Genomic DNA, 18,603 nt, shown 5'->3' with positions numbered 1-18,603 from the left:
AGGTTAAGTTTTCATCACTGTCTGTCTGTTTGTGAACTGGATATCCTACAATGTTGTGGACAAATTCAGACGAAACTTGGTGGATAGGTTGGGTGTGTGACAAGGAAGAATTGATTTAATTTTGGTGAATGGTCATCTGATGGTCATCTGATGGTGACATGAACAAATCTGTATCCGATAATTTCTTAAGTGATTCTTCACTATTGAGTGATGGGGCCAAAACCGATATATAGTACGATATCTCAAAAAGTTATGCATGGATTTGGACCAAACTTGGTTGACAGGTTGTGTGTGACAAAGACTAATCAATTTGACTTTGGTGACGATCTGAATATGGATCCGGATACGAGAGTTTTAAAATAGCTAAGTGATTCTTCACTATTGAGTGACAGAGCCAAAAACGATAAATAGCATGATATTTCAAAGAGTTGTGGACGACTTATGACAAAACGAGGTGGATGAGTTGATTTGGCAACAAGAACAGGCCGATTAGATTTTGGTTGAGGTCCGAATCCAGATCTGGCCTATCGGTGGGATACAAAATGTAAACTGTTCAGTCTGACAGAGGTATGCGATCTACCGAGTGACGTTCTAGTTCCTGAATTTGCTCATTCTTTTGCCAGTAAGGGTTTAAAAAAATGTTTTTAGCACCCTTTCATTCATGGTGTCCTTTGGCTGTAACTCAGGGTGTATTATTACATCATCGCATTAATCTCATCTCGATTCTTAAATATATTAACTTATAAAATGGGTCGTGATATCTGTCCGGCCGTCCATCCGTTAACTTTTTGCTATTTTTGCTACTCCTCCCTTATCACTCAGCTCATTGTTCTGAAACTTGACACATGGATACAAGAAAGTAGCCTGCATAATCACCCAGGCTTTGATTTTTCCATTTTGGATCATAGTGGCTCCCCAGGGTGGTGGGGGAGTTACCCCCTCAAACTTGGGATCCATAATCATCCCTTATTTACCAACTGATTACTATGAAACATGATACAGCCCTTTACTCGATGATCCGCAGGATCGCCCAGTCTTAGATTTTTTGATTAATTCGTATCAGGAGGCCTCCCAGGGGGTCAGGGAGGCTTCCAGGGAGGTCCACCAAAATCAGCCGAAGTTTGAACGGCAACCTCAGAGATGACCATCAGCCCACTTGGGGCTATTTATTTTGATTTGAACTTGGGAAAACCCATGTGATTATTGCACAAAGACCCCCTTTTGAGTGGTGGTACATGGCAACACCCTGTGGGATTCTATCCTATTTTGATTGCTTTCTAAGCTAATTATCTCTGATGATTTTCTTCTGTCCTTTTGAACTCCAATCTTAATTTTGTCTTCTTTTTTGCCAGTAATGGTTTTTAATGTTTTTAGCACCCTTTTACATTTACATTTTAAAGTAAAAATGTAAGTAAGTAAGACTTTTAAGTAAGACGTAGATACCGTCCACCTCCGGTATCTACGCCACCGGAGGTGGACGGAGGTTATGTTTTCACCCATGTCTGCCAGCAGGATATCTCAAAATGTTATGGATGGATTCGGGCAAAACTTGGTGGACAGGTTGGGTGGTGACATGAACAAATTGATTAGGTTTTGGTGAAGATCTCGATCCGGATTCGAATGGGATAATTTTTTTACCATTTGAGAGATATGGCCAAAAAGGATATACAGCACGATATCTCAAAAGAGTTAGAGACGGATTCAGATAAAACTTGGTGGATGAGTTAGTTATGTGACAAGAAGAAGCCTATTAGATTTTGGTTCAGGTTCGAATCCAGATCTGGCCTATCATTGGAATGCAAAATGTGAACTGTTCAGCCTGGCGGAGGTATGCTCTCTACCAAGTGCCGTTCTAGTTTACATATGGTTCTTCTGTTATTATTGGCTCTTTTTACCATTCTAAGTTTATATTGTGAGCAATCTTTATGTTTGTATACGTAAGGAAACAAACCTTCATTCATGAAAACCCATCACAATGGCAATTTGAAATGTCATCTTATTTCAAAGGCCATCCTAAAAAGATGAATGTAGTGTGAACAAATCAATTAATTATTTTATTATGTGAATGCTTGTGTGGTTGATTAGTTTATTACAAGAAAGATGCAATATTAAGACCCGTTTTCGGGAAGAGGAGGCAAGTTATTGCCAGCACCCTGAACAAATTACAAATCCCTGCTCAAACCTGCAGGGGGCACTGCATCAGCGGTAATTGATGTAATCCCACAGCCATATGCTGCATACGAATGAACGAAAAGGAAAAGAACAACAGAAGTATGAAATAATCTGGAGGTTCGAGCAAACTTGGCCAATCACGAGTACTGTTGTGGCCTTGAGTAGTGCGAGCATAGGACTGGCAATCCCTGAGGTTGTGGCCTCTCAAAGCCATCCTAAAGCAGCAGTGTTAAGGTTTTGATCTTAGTATTCTGGACACCAATGCCATATCAGGATAATTATCATGTTCTTCCTGGATTATCTGTGAAAACCCAGCTGACTCACGAATGATCTGCCTGCCCCAACTGATCTGATTTACATCTGATGCCAGTCCACACATTAGGGTTGACTCTTAATAGTTAATACCCCCGGGACAACTTGGAATGTGCATGAAAAGGCTATCTATGACATAGACCAGTAAAGTCCACAATCCCACTAACCAAATATCAATACTTAAAGTATACCCCCCTTGGCTTAACCTGGTGTTGGCTTAGCGGTTAGGGTGCCGGCTTGGGATTCTAGGATCCTGGGTTCGAATCCCGGTCGATCGCTGAATTAACGCCAGGGGGGTTGACTCAGCCTGTCATCCTTCCGAGGTCGGCAAATTGAGTACCAGCTTGCTGGGATGAATGATCACGGTGTGTACCCCAGTTTAGAATAGGTACACCGTATCCCTGCACATCGTAAGAGGCGACCAAGGGTTGGCATCAGGAAGGGCATCTGGCCATAAAAACATTGCCTCAAACAGGGAACCATGATTGTCATGGGGCCCGCAAGGCTAACCCCCGCTCTGGCGGGGAAAATGGCCTTAAAACGATCATTCATTCATTCATTCAAAGTATACCCCCCTTCCCGTGCCTCCTCCCTCCAAGCCCTCTCCCTCCCACAGATCTCCCTGTTCTCTACTGTTGTACTTGTGTGCTTCCCTCTCTCCCCAGCTTGTCTCCCGCTCCCTTTATCTTATGTTTTATGTGTCAGTTTGTCTTTTTGTGATTAATGTTAGCTCTTACACGAGCCTCGATCTTGTATACAAAAAAAAAGAAGTTATTAAAGGCTGACAGGAAAGCCGAGAGGTATGTACGCTCGACTCTGAGCTGTCGAGCCTGGGTTTGACTCTCAATCCAGCGATCAACTGTAATTGGGCTGTTTCACAGGCAGGGTGATGCATCAATGTGTGTGCCCTCCCCCGGATCAACGCGAGACTGGGAATCCCATCTGTCGGCATGAGTTGGTGGTCCTTAAAGATCCCACGGTGTCCTTCATGAAGAGTGGGCGAGCTATCTCTGGCACTTTGAACAAGTTACAAATTCCTTCTCTAACCTACAGGGGGCATCGCATCATGGGCACAGTTGCCGACAAATGATACTACCCATATCCATGTGCTGCGTACTTAATAATATGAAGAAGAAGAACCTCGTCCCAGCTATAAGCTGTCATCGTAGTGTTTCGCAGGCAGCTCGATTCATCAATGTGTGTGGCATTTCTCGGATGGACGTTAAACTAGGCATCCCGTCTGCTGGTATTGTTTGCCGGTCGTTAAAGATCCTCCGGTGCCCTTTTTTTTTTTTTTTTTGTATACAGAATCGAGGCTCGTGAAAGAGCTAACATTGATTTCACAAACAAATCAACCAAACAAACAAAATATATAAAAAGAGGGAGCGGAAGACAAGATGGGGAGAGATGGGGAAGCACACAAACATAACATTTGAGAGCAGGGAGATGTGTGGGAGGGAGAGGGCTTGGGGGGAGGAGGCGTGGGAAGGGGGGGGCGGGGGGGTGGTGGGAGAAGTATAAAACACAAGGACACCAAGGACTTCCAGGACAGAAGTTGCTATTTCATAAAGTGGATTTGGGGTGAAATTAGTGGGGGTAGAAAAGATCAAGGTTTTGGATGGGGGACGTTTTGGATGGAGCTGTTCACCACCATAAGACATGGTGGTGAACAGCTGTTTTAAAGACCTGGTGGGAGGAGTGGGATTGAAGAGAGTGAGGGAGTTTGTTCCAGAGGCGGGAGAAAAGAGGAATGAAGGATTGAAGGTGAGCAGAGAGTCTTGATTTTGGCAGTTTAACCATAAGAGGGTTGCTGGCAGATCTTCTACGACCTGTAGGAATATTTGGGGGACAGAGCCCAGAGAGTGCTGGGGGGCGAGCAAGGCCAGAGAGGAGTCGGTAGAAGACGGAAAGACCACCAACCTGCCTGCGGTGAGTGAGTGAGAGGCCCTTGGAGTTAGCTTCATCGTGGGAGATTCCAATGATTCTGAATGCTTTGGTTTCAACAGCGTGAAGACGAGCTAGGTGTGAGGCAGGAGCACCAGCCCAGAGGGGAGAGCAGTATTCCATTGAGCTGTGGATGAAAGCCTTGTATGTGGTGAGGAGCTCAGGTGTGCCAAGGAAGGACTTCGCACGACGGAGGATGCCCAGTCGGCGACTGGCTTTGGAGGCCAGATTTGAAATGTGGTTTTCCCAGGAAAGATCATGGCAGATAGTGAGACCCAAAAGTTTGAGTGACAGAACTTCTTGGAGAGGATTATTCAGAAAGTGGATGGGAGGGTTGTCCAGTCGGTCTTTTCAGAGAGACATCGTAAGAGTTTACAAAGAATTGGCGAGCTATCGCTGACACCATGGCCAAATTCCAAACTCCTTCCTTGACTTACTGCTGGAAAGGCAATGACAAACCATCCATCAGCATGACCATTACGGAAGTATATTGCTTTGGCCACTCCAATGCTCTGTGAAGAGTATTGTACATCTCATCTTACTATAGTTCACCAAAAATGTCTGTCTGTCTGTCTGTCTGTTCCCAGGTACCGCAAAAACGGCTGAACCGATCGCAACGAAATTTTGGGTGGGTAATCCTGGGACCACCTGGAGTAAAATAGGCTATATTGTTTTTCCAATTTTTTCACAATTTTTCCAATTTCTAATTTTCCAGTTTTTCCAAACTCGATGGAATAATATTAACCGAAATGAACAGTGATGTGGCTTTTATTGAAATTCTACAAATACTGTTTAGATTTTGATGATTTGCACATGATGTGATTTAACGGACGTTTCCATAAATCGTTTAAAATAAAAAAAAGCCTTCAGTTTCTGATATTTTGCCTTTTCATTTGGGCCTCCCACTTGAAGCCCCGCCCATAGGGCGGGTACCGTTGCCAGTCATCATAATCAAAGTCCATAAAATAAAATGAACCCTCATTGAAAAGCCATGATTGTAAATATCAGCGATACACAAGGATACATGAGGAACTTTTGACGCAGGAGGAGGCCATTCGGCCCATCATGCCTGTGCTGACCAACACTAGTATTGTTACCCATCCACATATACCCCTCCTGGGAGACCATTCCACGCAATAACCACTCTCTGACTGAATGACTCCCACCTTAAAACTGTCCGAACCCTCTTATTTTTCACTCACTTTGGCTATTCTTTATTCACGTTTATTCCTTCGGCTTCATTTATAAATGTCTTTGACCTGAAAATGTATTGGATCCAAATAAAAATGTAAGGTTTTTTTTTACACATTGTTTGAAATGTTGAAAAGTTTTAGGCTTACTCCACAATTCTCAAATCCTTCTCAAACTAAATATACATGTAAAAAAAAAACGTTAAAAAAAAACAATTAACCACTGATCATTTTGGCATTGCTATGGAAAGTAAGTCTTCATGATTGCCTTCTAAAAAATAACAGGTGATGTTCACTACCGTTTCCAGGAAGCTCTTGAGGTCTTGGGGATCTTGGTGGTCATCGTAAACTGCGCTTTGATTGGTCAGATCGAGCAGTTCCGTGGCCTTTGCTCCTGGTTGAAATCATCCGATGGTGTTGTAAAGACAGCCGTCGTACTTGAGGTAAGAAGGGTGTGCGGTCGATTTTGACATCTGGCTTTTCATGTTTAAATTTGGAAGTTGTAAACCGGTAAAGGAAATCGGCAAACCTCCACAGGTGGACCTGCTCGTGCTCCCCATCTGAACTCCTGACTTGTGATGCGGGGAACCCGGGTTTAATCCCATATGCCATATGTGTTTGCCGTTAACAATGCCCTTTTCATCACCTCCGCCAACAAAGGTGGTGGAGGTTGCGTTTTCACCCCTGTCTGTCTGTCTGTCTGTTTGTTTGTCTGTCTGTTTGTTTGTCTGTCTGTTTGTTTGTCTGTCTGTCGTCTGTCTGTTTGTCTGTCTGTTTGTGAACAAAATATCTCAAAAAGTTGTGGACGGATTCGGACGAAATTTGGCAGAGATGTAGCGTATGTCACAAAGACGAAATGATTAGATTTTGGTGAAGATCCGGATTCGGATCCGGCTAGTAGAAATTTTTAAAGTGATTCTTCACCATTGGGAGATGGAGCCAAAAACGATACATAGCAGGATATCTCAAAAAGTTGTGGACGGATTTGGACGAAACTTAGTGGACCCGTTGGGGGTCTGACAAGGACAAATACTTTCGATTTTGGTGAAGATCTGAATATGGATTCGGATATGATAATTATTTAATTTTTTCAAGTGATTCTTCACCATTGAGAGATAGGGCTAAAACCGATACATAGCAGGATATCTCAAAAAGTTATGGACGGATTTGGACGAAACTTGGTGGACGAGTTGGTTAAGTGACACGAACAAGCTGATTAGATTTTGGTTCAGGTCCGAAGATCCGGCCTATCATTGGGATACAAAACACAAACTGTTCAGCCTGGCGGATGTATGCGCTCTACCGAGTGCCGTTCTAGTTCATGTAAGAGTACACTGCTGTGTACTAATGTCTTTGACCTGTAAGTGCCGCATGTACAAACCCCTCCATGAGCCTTACACCACAGTAACGATGAATCAATGAAATATTCGCCTGTTTGACAGTCTGTTATCCGCAGCCTTGACTACAACTTTTTGAGTGATGATTCCTTCACAAATTATTGCCTTACCATACAGCACATTCTTCTGCTGCTGAGGTTTGTGATTTGCAAGGCCTTCCCAAAGGTACCGGGTTGGATCTGGCGAGACAGAGAGTGCATTCTTCGTCAGCGTCACAAGGTCTTCAAGGTAAGGAATTCCAGACTGTGCTTGCAGTGACATGCTTGTGCTTGGAGAAGATTTTTGAAGAATCATAGCTTCCATTAATCACTCTGTTTTAGTTGTAAGTTTATTGGTAAAAATTTAGTGGAATTTACCATTTACATGTTCTTCTTGATATTATAATAACTAGCAACGGTACCCGCCCTACGGGGGGGGGGGGGGGGGCTTCAATTGGGAGGCCCAAAAATGATTTATATAAACATCCGTTAAATCATATTACACGCAAATCATAAAAATCTAAACAGTATTTGTAGAATTTCAATAAAAGCCACATCACTGTTCATATCAGTAAATATTATCCCATGTTTGGAAAAATTGGAAAAAAATTTGGAAAAACAATATCGTCTATTTTACTCCAGGTCCCAGGATTACCCACCCAAAATTTGTTGCGATCGGTTCAGCCGTTTTTGCGGTACCTGGGAACAGACGGACAGACAGACATTTGGTGAATTATAGTAAGATTATTGTATGCATTGCATGGGCTCATATGTGATGGACTCGCCTATGAGCTGTCTTGTCTGACTCTTAGTGCCAACACAAACTATAAACTTATAGTCATGTTTTGCAGGCTAGGTGTTGTATAAATGAATTTACCATCCTTTGGAAGGGACGTAGCCAGCTATCTGATGTGTTAGTATTCGCAGGTAGACATTATAGATCCCAAGGTACCTTTCGAAAAGGCCTACTCCAAACTGGAGTGAATTGCACGGATAAACACAAAGCAACATCGCACTGCACAATGCAAATCAAAAGTTGGCCGGTTCTTCTTCTTCTTCAGATAATTAAAGGCCAATTCCCTTAAAATGGCATCCAAAATAACGTATATCACCTTTATTCATTGTAAAGTCACCGGACCTTTATACCACAAAAATACTAATTGTACAATAAAGCAACAGTTTGACCCAGGAATAAAGTATTGTCGCGCGATTGCCCTCGGTTAATACCGTGGGATCGCGGATGGCCAAACGAACTTTAATGGAGGCGTTTATTCAATGACGGATTTGACTAGGCAGCACGGGAGGAAAAAAGGAAGAGGAAGAAGCGGCGAAAGCTCTTACCTGTAGCGATCTCACCGGCAGCTCCGATCCTGTAGGAAATGAACTCAAACGAACACGGGGGTAAAAATGTACAAAAAGAAACGGGTTTATTTTACGGAACCCGATACAAAGAAACGCGACGGAAGAACTAATTCTAAATTGGGACGTCCCCACACAGATTTCAAATACGAGACAAAGGGAGAATGAATAAAATAAATGTCCCGTCGTGTATTTGTGAATATGAGCTTATCTGTCTGGCAGTGTAGCATTGGGTCGATGTTCAAGCACGTCGTCCAACGCAGCTCCGGTGGGCGCTAACTGCCCGGTCCTTGGCGCGGAGCGGCCCTCGGCGCAACAGCTCGTCAGCGCTCCAATGCAAGGCTCGCTTGTCATTCGTCATTCGCACACCAGCGCAAGGAAGAGATTTGACGGCGCTCCTTCTCTCCACCGTCTTTCGAACTGCTCGTTCCTCCACCAGGTCAGAAGCAAGGGAAAGCCCAGCGTGAAGGGACAGTCAGGAGCAAGAGGCCAAGGGAAGAGAAGTGAGGGAAGAGACCACAAGGAAGAGAGACCGAAGAGCCAGCCAGCGAAGAGACAGCCAAGAGCAGAGACCAAAATGCCGGCGAGCGAGTCGTTTTGTCACTTGCGGTGTGACGTCAGCCCTTTCTCTCTCCCAACCAGTGCCTCGTTTCTTTGTAGTCTTTTGCGCCATCTGACGTCACCGGCGCTTGTCTTCCAACCAGCGACCTGCTTCTAAGTAGTCGTTTTGTGCCTTCTGCACTGATTGGCCGAATGTTCGCGCCTTCCGCACTGATTGGCCGAGGTGTCAACGGTCGGTGGCCAATCATTGTGTCACTCCTTTACCTTTCTCACCCTCCAATCAGTGGCCAGCTTCTTACCCCAACCAATCACACGTTCTATGGGATGTCTATGGGATGTATTGCGTTCTCCTGGGCGTGGCTATTGCTTGTTGGTTCTTCCAAAGTCATTGTGGCGGCGGGAAAATTATTTAATGTGTAGTGCGCTAATGGGCCTATCTAATGTCTATGGAATGTATTGCCATGAGGGACACTGGGATGCTCCCTAAGGGAACGACACACAAGGGAATTTTACCCATAATCCCTGAACTAATTAGCATGCGCCGCCCCCTCATGGCGGGGACGAAGATACAAGCTTAATCCGACATTTGACTACAGAACGTATTAGTCCCCTACCGGTCGGTGTACACCCTAGGGGACTATAGGTTTGCACTCCGTCCCTCCGTCTGTCAGTCTGTCGGTCCGTCAGTCCGTCACGCAAAGAACAGCTTTCTGGGCTTTTTTCCTAAACTCTTCATGCTAATGATTTCAAACTTGGTACATGGTTTCCTCATGATAAGTTACAGATCAAGTTCGAACTTCACGACGTTTCGATCATTTTTGACAAAGGTATGGCACTTTGAACTTTAGGAATATTTCTCCAACAGTTTTCCGGACTAATGTTTTGTTATGCATTATGTTTTGCACTCTGTCAAAGCGCCTTTGGGCTTCATGAAAAGCGCTATACAAAATAAATGAATTATTATTATCTATCTATAATTCCAGTAATCTCTGTGTGTTTGTTTGTCTGTGACCGCTGTTTCTCGACAACCACGGGTCCGATATACTTTAAACTTGCCAGGTATATTGCTGGGGACCCGAGGATGTGCCTTTTCAAGGTTTCATATTAATCGGACAATTACTTACCGAGCTATGTCCAAAAAACGATTCAACCAATCAGAGAGCAGCGAGCTATCGCGTGTGCCGAACGTGGCGAACACACTCTGCCTCGGATGGCACATTTGAGAGCGTATTCATTTATTTCCCGTCGGCAAACTATGTTGGCGCTATGTTGGCGTTAAACGATGTTTTAAAACTAATTAAAACCCCGGGGGGATTGTCACTGTACTCGCAAGCCGTTCGCCGTTCGCTTTGGCGTTGCGAATGGACCAAAACATTTCATGGACCAAACCATTTCATGTAAAGCGTTCGCCGTTCGCTTTGGCGTTGCGAATGGACCAAAACATTTCATGAACCAAACCATTTCATGTAAATAGAGGGGGGGATATAATTTTAGATATAGATATAGTACGGGCATGCCCTAGTTATTATAATTTGGAGTGCGGTAAGTCATAATTCTGTCTTCTATGACAGTGCTCCCCAATGCCGGTAAGCGACATGTATTGCAGCACAATACTCAGAATGCTTGTTACATCTAGATTCCCTATCACGACAGTCGAGCACCTACCTATGCAGATCTACCTGAATTAATGAATGAATGATCGTTTTTTAAGGCCATTTTCCCTGCTAGAGCGGGGGTTAGCCTTGCGGGCCCCATGACAATCATGGTTCCCTGTTTGAGGCAATGTTTTTATGGCCGGATGCCCTTCCTGACGCCAACACTTGGTCGCCTCTTACAATGCGCAGGGATACGGTGTACCTATTCTAAATCGGGGTACACACCGTGATCATTCATCCCAGCAAGCTGGTGCTCAATTTGCTGACCTCGGAAGGATGACAGGCTGAGTCAACCTCCCTGGCGTTAATTCAGCGATCGACCGGGATTCAAACTCAGGATCCTAGGATCCCAAGCCGGCACCCTAACCGCTAAGCCAACACCAGGCTCTATGCAGATCTACCTGAATCTAGATATTCCTCTGCCCCTAATTCATAACAGTATAAATAGTATTTTAAAATCTTATTTGTTGTCCATACATTGTAGAAACCAACTAAGTAAAGTCCAGGAAGTTCTGATCTCAGCTTCTCAAATGTTCACGAACCACTCTTGTAGCATCTGTGGATCAGACGATGTACGTTGTAACTCAGATCCTCTTATTCTAATACATCAAAACAAAATACCTAGGTTGAGCATAACTTATTCTTCTTCCATATGCAGTATGGCTGCAAGTAACATGATTGGCTGAGGGTGCGGCTGTGCCACTGTACATCAGAGGAGGAATTTGGAATTTGTTCAATGTGACGGCGATAACTCGTCTACTCTTTGCGAAGGACACCGTGGGATATTTAACGTCCACCAACAAATGTTGGCAGATGGGATGCCCAGTTGAACGTCCACCCGAAGGACCCTACCTGTGAAACACCAGGATGACAGTTCATAGGTGGGCCTAGATTTGAACCCAGGCTAGAAGTCTCACAGTGGAGTGTGCATAACATTCTTCGTTGAAAGCTTGTGAAGGAGGCCTCTTAGTGGGCATGGTGAACTGAAAAACAAATAGCCAAATAACACAACCTTTGTGTAAGAAAACTGAATGCTACAACCATACCATAAACAGAAAACTAGATGTAAGATAGTTGACATAAGCGATATTTGTGTTTGTGCAAGTTGGCGAAATGACTGTGCCATACCTGGTGGGAATGAAGAGGTCCTTATTAGCACCAAAATCATATATTATGAATCGGATTTAGTGTTGTTACCTCCGCCACCAAAGGTGGATGGAGGGTATGTTTTCACCCCTGTCTGTTTTGTTTGTCCGTTTGTCTGTCCGATTGTGAACAAAATATCTCAAAAAGTTGTGGACTGTTTCGGACAACATTTGGCAGAGATGTAGCGTATGTGACAAGGACAAAATTATTCGATTTTGGAGAAGATCCGGATTCGGATCCGGCTACTAGAATTTTTTAAGTGATTCTTCACCATTGGGAGATGGGGTGAAAAACGATACATAGCAGGATATCTCAAAAAGTTGTGGACGGATTTGGACGAAGCGTTGTGGACCGGTTGGGTGTCTGACAAGGACACAGATTCGATTAGATTTTGGTGAAGATCTGAATATGGATTCGGATATGAGAATTATTTAACTTTTTAAGTGATTCTTCACCATTAAGAGACAGGGCCAAACACGATACATATCAGGATATCTCAAAAAGTTATGGATCGATTTGGACGAAACTTGTTGGACAGGTAGTGTGTGTGACAAGGAAGAATCGATTCAATTTTGGTGAAGATCCGGATCCGGATCCAGCTAGTAGAATTTTTTAAGTGATTCTTCACCATTGAGTGATATAGCCAACCAGGTTTGCTCTCTACTGAGTGCCGTCTTGTCTTAAACTGCATTTTGAAAACAAACTTAAATTGGTAAATTCATCCAGGAAAGTGGCAGCTCGGGAGGCTCGTTCAATATGTTCGTAAGTTAAATAAATCCAATCCTGTACGTAAATAAATCTGTAAATCGGTAAATCCAATCCCGTTTGGCTCATTTTTTTCATCCAATTCGAATTGAATCAGGATTTGGATCTTAAACTGCATATTAGAGACCAAGTAGAACTGGGAAAGAAAGGCTTTGTTAGAAATATTATGACACGTCTGTTTTGTTACAGAAATAATGTTTATTTGTATTTGCTGTAGATTTTCTCTCTTTTTGGAATAGTTGGCTTCAGGCAATGCTGGAACTGAAATATTTTGGTCTGTGGGTTCTTGACTTTTCTTGAGAAACTGTGTGAAGGCTTGACGTGGCAATTTCACAAAAATTGAGGAGGCGTGTGTGTGTGTGTGTGTGTGTGTGTTCATGTGTGTATGGTGGTGGAGCTGCGGCTGTTTCCTCATGATAATTTCCCTTCGTCTTTAACCTGAAATTCTTGATTTTTGTTCCAAGGACCACGAGAGGGTGGCACAACTGTGGTATCGGCAGAAGGAGGAGGAAGAGCGGCGGGGGCAAGAACAGGCTTCCAAAGATAGCAGGAATCATACCTCAAAAGGAAGTGAGAACGGAGTTGCTTCACCCCCACTGCAGAAAGAAAAGGGCATTCCACAAGCAACCGCACCATGTCCGGCAACTTCTACCATACCCAAGCCACCAGAGAAGACTAAAAGACCAAACTCGCTGCCAAGAGTGGCAAGGCTACGGCAGATGTTACCTCTGCAGTCACTTCCTAGGGCTGGTTCCCCTGTGGATTGCAGCAGCGACGAGAGGGGTCGAAGAGAAACAAGGTGGTCTTCTTTGTCTCCTGCTGAGCGACCATTACATACTTCTGGTGGTGAAGGTCGTCTGCGGCGTTTGTTACGGGTGGGAACAGTGGGACAAGCCGGCGCTAGCCCCACAGGTCCGGTCTCACCTTCCTCTCTCTTCTCGACATTGTTCGGAATCTCTCGGCTTGAAAGCGAGGCGGTCGAAACCGTGTGTCGAGGTGACACCGAGAACAACAGCCAAGAGTCTCTACCCAAACTAGGCAAAACCAAGAGGCAAAAGGATCTGAACTAACATACCTGATTTTTTTTTTTATACTTCTACCTGTCAATGTGTACTGAAATGATGGCGGCTTTCTTGTCCTTAAACGTTATACTTGCAGGGTTTGTACATAATTTACCAGTAACCTCCTGAGACTGCCAACATTACGTGATCGTCTTAAAGGACCTACGTTTGTCAGCCTAGGTACCGAGTTGTTCAAATGCTTGACTGACAGGATCATGAAAATATTACCCATATGCCTTTGGGTAATTGGCAGGAGCTCATAAATACTGCACTACTGAAAAAATCCAGGGAGTATCATTATTTATTGACTTGTCAGGTGTTGTTGTTGTTGTTGTTGTTGTTGTTGTTGTTATTGTTGTTGGAGCTAACCTTTCTTTTTTATTCTTGACGGTGTTGATGTTTGCTTGTTTGTAGGTTGGGTCTTTGCTTTGTTTGTTGCCTACAGCCTTTTCGCCCATGCCGGGCTTCCGCTCATCCTTAAACATGGCAGCTCAGGAACTGCTGCAAGCTGTGGATGTCAGGATGGATCACTAACAGGAACTTACACCATGACAGATGCTGTTTCCTCAGACAGACCGGAATGTCTTTGGGAAGATAACACAGGGTTTTCCTGCCATTACTCCAACCTAACCTAGTTTCATTGGTAAACATAATGGACAGCAACTTACATTGCCTATTAATCCACCATTGCGGTCTGGTAGCCACACGCAGGGGGTGGTGGTGGGCTCGTGGCGAAGACATCTCAGAGGTTGTGGGTTCGAATCTAGATGAAGAATGCAGTATTAGGGATTTTGTATATACTGCAATCTACCAATTGGATTTCATCCCTGAAATCCCTGGTGTTGGGCTAGCGGCTAGGGTGCCAGCTTAGGATAACCAAGGATCCTGGGTTCGAATCCCGGTCGATCGCTGAATTAACGCCCAGGGGGGTTGACTCAGCCTGTCATCCTTCCGAGGTCGGCTAATTGAGTACCAGTACACTGGTAATTCCCTGTTTATCGTAAAAAGGCGACAAACAGGGTTGGCGGCAGGAAGGGCATCCGGCCGTAAAACATTGCTTCAAAAAGGGGACCAAAAAACAACAACAACCACGGTCCCCGAAAAGGCCAACCCCCGCGATGGCCTCTAAACGGTGGTTTTTTTACCAATTGGATTTCATCCTGAAACCGTCCAGTCCAATTGATTTATAAGCTTCTTGACACCAATCTAGTCTCAGAAGAATGACCATGTCGCTGTTGTATTGTCAGTAAAAACCCAGCTGGCCCCCTAATGGCCTTCTCAGAAAGGGATAATGTGCCTGCCCTGCCCAGTCTGGTCTTACATGGTCCACACTTTTGTGTTTGACTCCTTATGCCTAGCGGTATAACGGTCCTTTATAATTGTCTGTCAGACATGGAGTTATCGCATTCCTGGGATGTTCCTCAACCCATACGGAGGCCCTTCTTGGACCCATTAGTTCCAAAGCCAACCCGCATCATTTCTTGCATCCGTGTGGAAAGCTGTGCCCTGTGAAGGCCGGCCACCCTGCCGTGGCCAAACACACTCAGCAATTGCTTAAGATGTTTAGCCTTGGGAATACGCTGTGTCTCCTTACTGAACGTCATCATCTCACTGCTTCCTGGCAACAAATCCGATTATTTTATGTGCATTTCTCCACTTCCTGCTGTGTCATACGGCTTTGTGTAACACATGACATCAGCTGGCATTAGATGTATGAAAGCTAAATAATTTACCCATTAGACATTTCCTACCTCTTGTACCAGGTCTCATCAGTGCACGTGTGTTCGGTTGCTAAGCATGTGCACATCTCTCCCCTTAGCAGTTGTTGCCCTTGGTTATCCAAGTGCAATATCTCTCTCGGATGATGGGTCCAAGGTCATGCCCCGTGGAGATCTCTCGATTTTGATCTGCAGTTTGCTTTGGTTGAGCTTTTCTCCCATTCACCCTTCCATGTAAGTAGTTGATCCACTCATTGTGCTAATCCTATTCAGGGGATGTAAAATCTTCCATCGGATTTTCCTCTTTGTTCTTCAATCCGCATTTGTTTTGCAACTTCTGATTTCTCTTCCTCCTTTTGATCATGTCTGCCTTTTCCACTAAAGCTTTTTGTGCTCCCTCTTTCCAGTATACACTCCTACCCTCCCATAAGTTTCAAATTCACCATTTTGTCCTGTTGCTATGGAGTCTGAGACACGACACTACCCAGGGCTCGGTGTTCATCCATGACCATCACACATTGGCCCTTTTGGGTGTTGGTATGCTCTGCAGAGACCTCCCGTGCCCAACGAACTCGACACCGATTGTGGCTGGTGGAATTATTTATTAAATGTAATCAGGGTTAGACATTGGGCTACATACGTTTGCGTGTATGATGTACAAATGTGACTAACGGTGTTGCTCTCAAAGCAATATTTCAAATTGAGAGCCCATCATTCCCTCCAATTTTCTTGTTCCCTCATTGCTGCTGGGCCGGGATGCTTGGCTAGTTTATTTGCAGATTCAGGTATTTTGTAGAGCTTGAGTTTAGCAGGACTAGCTTCGTATTCGATTGTTTTAGGTACTTAAAACTGTCCTTTATATGCAAGTCGTAGCTATTGGGTGGGGGATTGGAGAGGGTGGAAGTAGGGGAATGGGTGGAAGTGGGGGAGTTTATCCTCAGGAAATGCAAATAAAGCTGTTTCCATGTTTTTTCATTGGATGTTATACTTTTCTACAAATCTTGCAAGTGCTTTAATGCTTTGCGAACTTCATTGGGGCCATTTACATATTACGTACACTGCAGCGGTTTTGGGATTATCTTCCTCGACATTGAACATAGATACGAAAAAGGTCAATCGTTCCATGTTGACCATTGCACACCCTGTCGCAAGACCCAAAGGTTGACACTTTACATCTTTGCTCCATTATATAATTATATTTGCTCTGCCTTTTTCGGATCTAATTGTCCGGTGACTTAGTGTCCTGATTGGTACTCTGGACAAAAGCACCACATACTCACACAAGCACTACATGAGGTCAGGTGTTCAGAAAATTGCAGGCTCCAAAAAAATCTCATGAGCAGGCGGCTATTATGACGTCATTACTTTGAAGGGTTTTTAAAAAAGTTGATAAACGATATTAAAAATTCCATACTAGTATCGTACACACGGGGGGAGTGGGGGGGGGGGGGGGGGGTGAACGGTTGGTTCTCCTCGGCCAATCCAGCGACCTGGATTTTTTTTCATTCAGGATCGCTTGAACGACTAAGGCCCAATTAGGGGGAGCACCGTCCTGTTTAAATTTGATATTGGGTTGCAGGTCTTCAATTTATGGGAGGGCGAATCCTTCCAACATGTTCATGTAAATTGTTGATGTCACTGTATCCTCTGCAAAGAAAAACGGATCGATCAAGCGTTCATGGAGAAGGCCACACCACACATTGACCTTTGGACTGTCACGTATGTGTTCAATGATCACGTGGGGGTTTTCAGAGCCCCGGATCCTCACATTGTGCCGGTTGGCATTCCCTGATACATGAAAGCAAGCTTTGTCTGAGACCATGACCTTTTCAGGTAATCTTTGTCATCCTCTATGCGACTGAGCATTTCCAAGGCAAACCCCTTGTGCTTGGATCCGTCATTTGGTTTGAGTTCCTGCAGAATCTGCACCTTGCAGACATAAAGCTTAAGTCTTTATGCAAAATCCTGTGTACAGTGGTGGTTGGTAGTCCTAGTTCTCTGCATGCACGTTGGATTGATTTTCTGGGACTTTGTTGAAATGATTCACACACTCGTTCAATGTCTGCTGCAGTTGTGCTTGGTCGATCGGTACTTTTCTGTTTCTAACAACTTCCAGTCTCCAAAAACCTCTTGTACCACTCTCTGATACTAGTCCGCGATGGCGGATACGCTGAACTTGTGTGTGGGATCTCATCTCGATGAATCATTCAACGCACTGTTCTTCCTTCTGTGGAGTCATCATTTAAAAAAAAAAAAAAACCATGAGACCTGAAAGTTGAGAAAACTTTATGCGTTTCTGTATCATATACAACAAAGGGTATTGTTGTATCATTTGTGGTACGAAATATGTTAACAACCAAATTTGTCCAGGTCTTTTTGGAACATTCTGCAGTATGTTCTCGATATTGGATATTGTTGGAGAATCGGATTCTGTGGAATTTCCTGTGAGCACGTTATCATGACGTTATGTTGATGTCAGCATCCCTTGCAAAGCATCTTTAAAAAAACAATAACATGAAAAGTTTCTCAACAAAGCCAAAATGGCATTGGTGATGTTTATACGTACTTGCATATCTATATACAGTATACAAAGAATGATGTTTCAAAGTTTCCCTTAAATCCTCCCAACATATTGGGTTCAATGACATCTGGGACTGGACGAATCCCTCAAAAGTTTATTTTGGAAACTTCAAAGTTTCCTTTTCTGTGATGTTTATTTCCAAACTCGAACTTTAAATCAGAACAGGAATATCAACATCCTTGAAACAATATCATCAGTTTGTTTCCTTTTTATGCAGAGTCACGCTATAATATTACAATGTGGTTATGCTCTGTTCATGCTATGTGGTTATGTGCTTTGTTCATACTATGTGGTTATGTGCTTTGTTCATGCTATGTGGTTATGTGCTCTGTTCATGATATGTGGTTATGTGCTCTGTTCATGCTATGTGGTTAGGCACTGTTCATGATATGTTGTTATGTGCTCTGTTCATGATATGTGGTTATGTGCTCTGTTCATGATATGTGGTTATGTGGTTATGTGCTCTGTTCATGATATGTGGTTATGCACTGTTCATGCTATGTAGTTATGTGCTCCTATCACGTTGTGTGGTTATGCACTATATTCACACGATGTGGTCATGCGCTCTATTCACACTCTGTGGTTATGCGCTATATTCACACTATGTGGTTATGTGCTATATTCACACTATGTGGTTATGCACTCTATTCACACTATGTGGTTATGCACTATATTCACACTTTGTGGTTATGCGCTCTATTCACACTATGTGGTTATGCGCTCTTTTCACACTATGTGGTTATGCGCTACATTCGCACTATGTG

General features: G+C 43.8%; 1 protein-coding gene across 10 annotated transcripts in view; it reads left to right on the top strand.

The window, feature by feature from the left end:
* LOC137431124 (anoctamin-8) overlaps positions 1 to 16,232 on the top strand; it is a 58,262-nt gene extending 42,030 nt beyond the window's left edge. For 3 of the 10 annotated variants that reach the window (XM_068122083.2, XM_068122081.2, XM_068122084.2), the window contains 3 exons: positions 5,927 to 6,061; positions 7,133 to 7,243; positions 12,944 to 16,226. In XM_068122083.2, the coding sequence (XP_067978184.2) occupies positions 5,927 to 6,061; positions 7,133 to 7,243; positions 12,944 to 13,549 (852 nt within the window). In that variant the 3' untranslated portion in view covers positions 13,550 to 16,226. Of the gene's footprint in view, positions 1 to 5,926; positions 6,062 to 7,132; positions 7,244 to 12,943 lie in introns of all 10 variants that reach the window. The other 7 variants (XR_013624062.1, XR_013624061.1, XR_013624060.1 and 4 more) reach the window with 7 other exon arrangements.
* Positions 16,233 to 18,603: the final 2,371 nt, after the last annotated feature.

Source organism: Myxine glutinosa, chromosome 7, assembly GCF_964187855.1.
Source record: "Myxine glutinosa chromosome 7, kmMyxGlut1.1, whole genome shotgun sequence".
NCBI lineage: Eukaryota > Metazoa > Chordata > Myxini > Myxiniformes > Myxinidae > Myxine > Myxine glutinosa.
The sequence above is the reverse complement of the archived record's forward strand: the minus strand, read 5'-3'. Positions and strand labels throughout refer to the sequence as shown.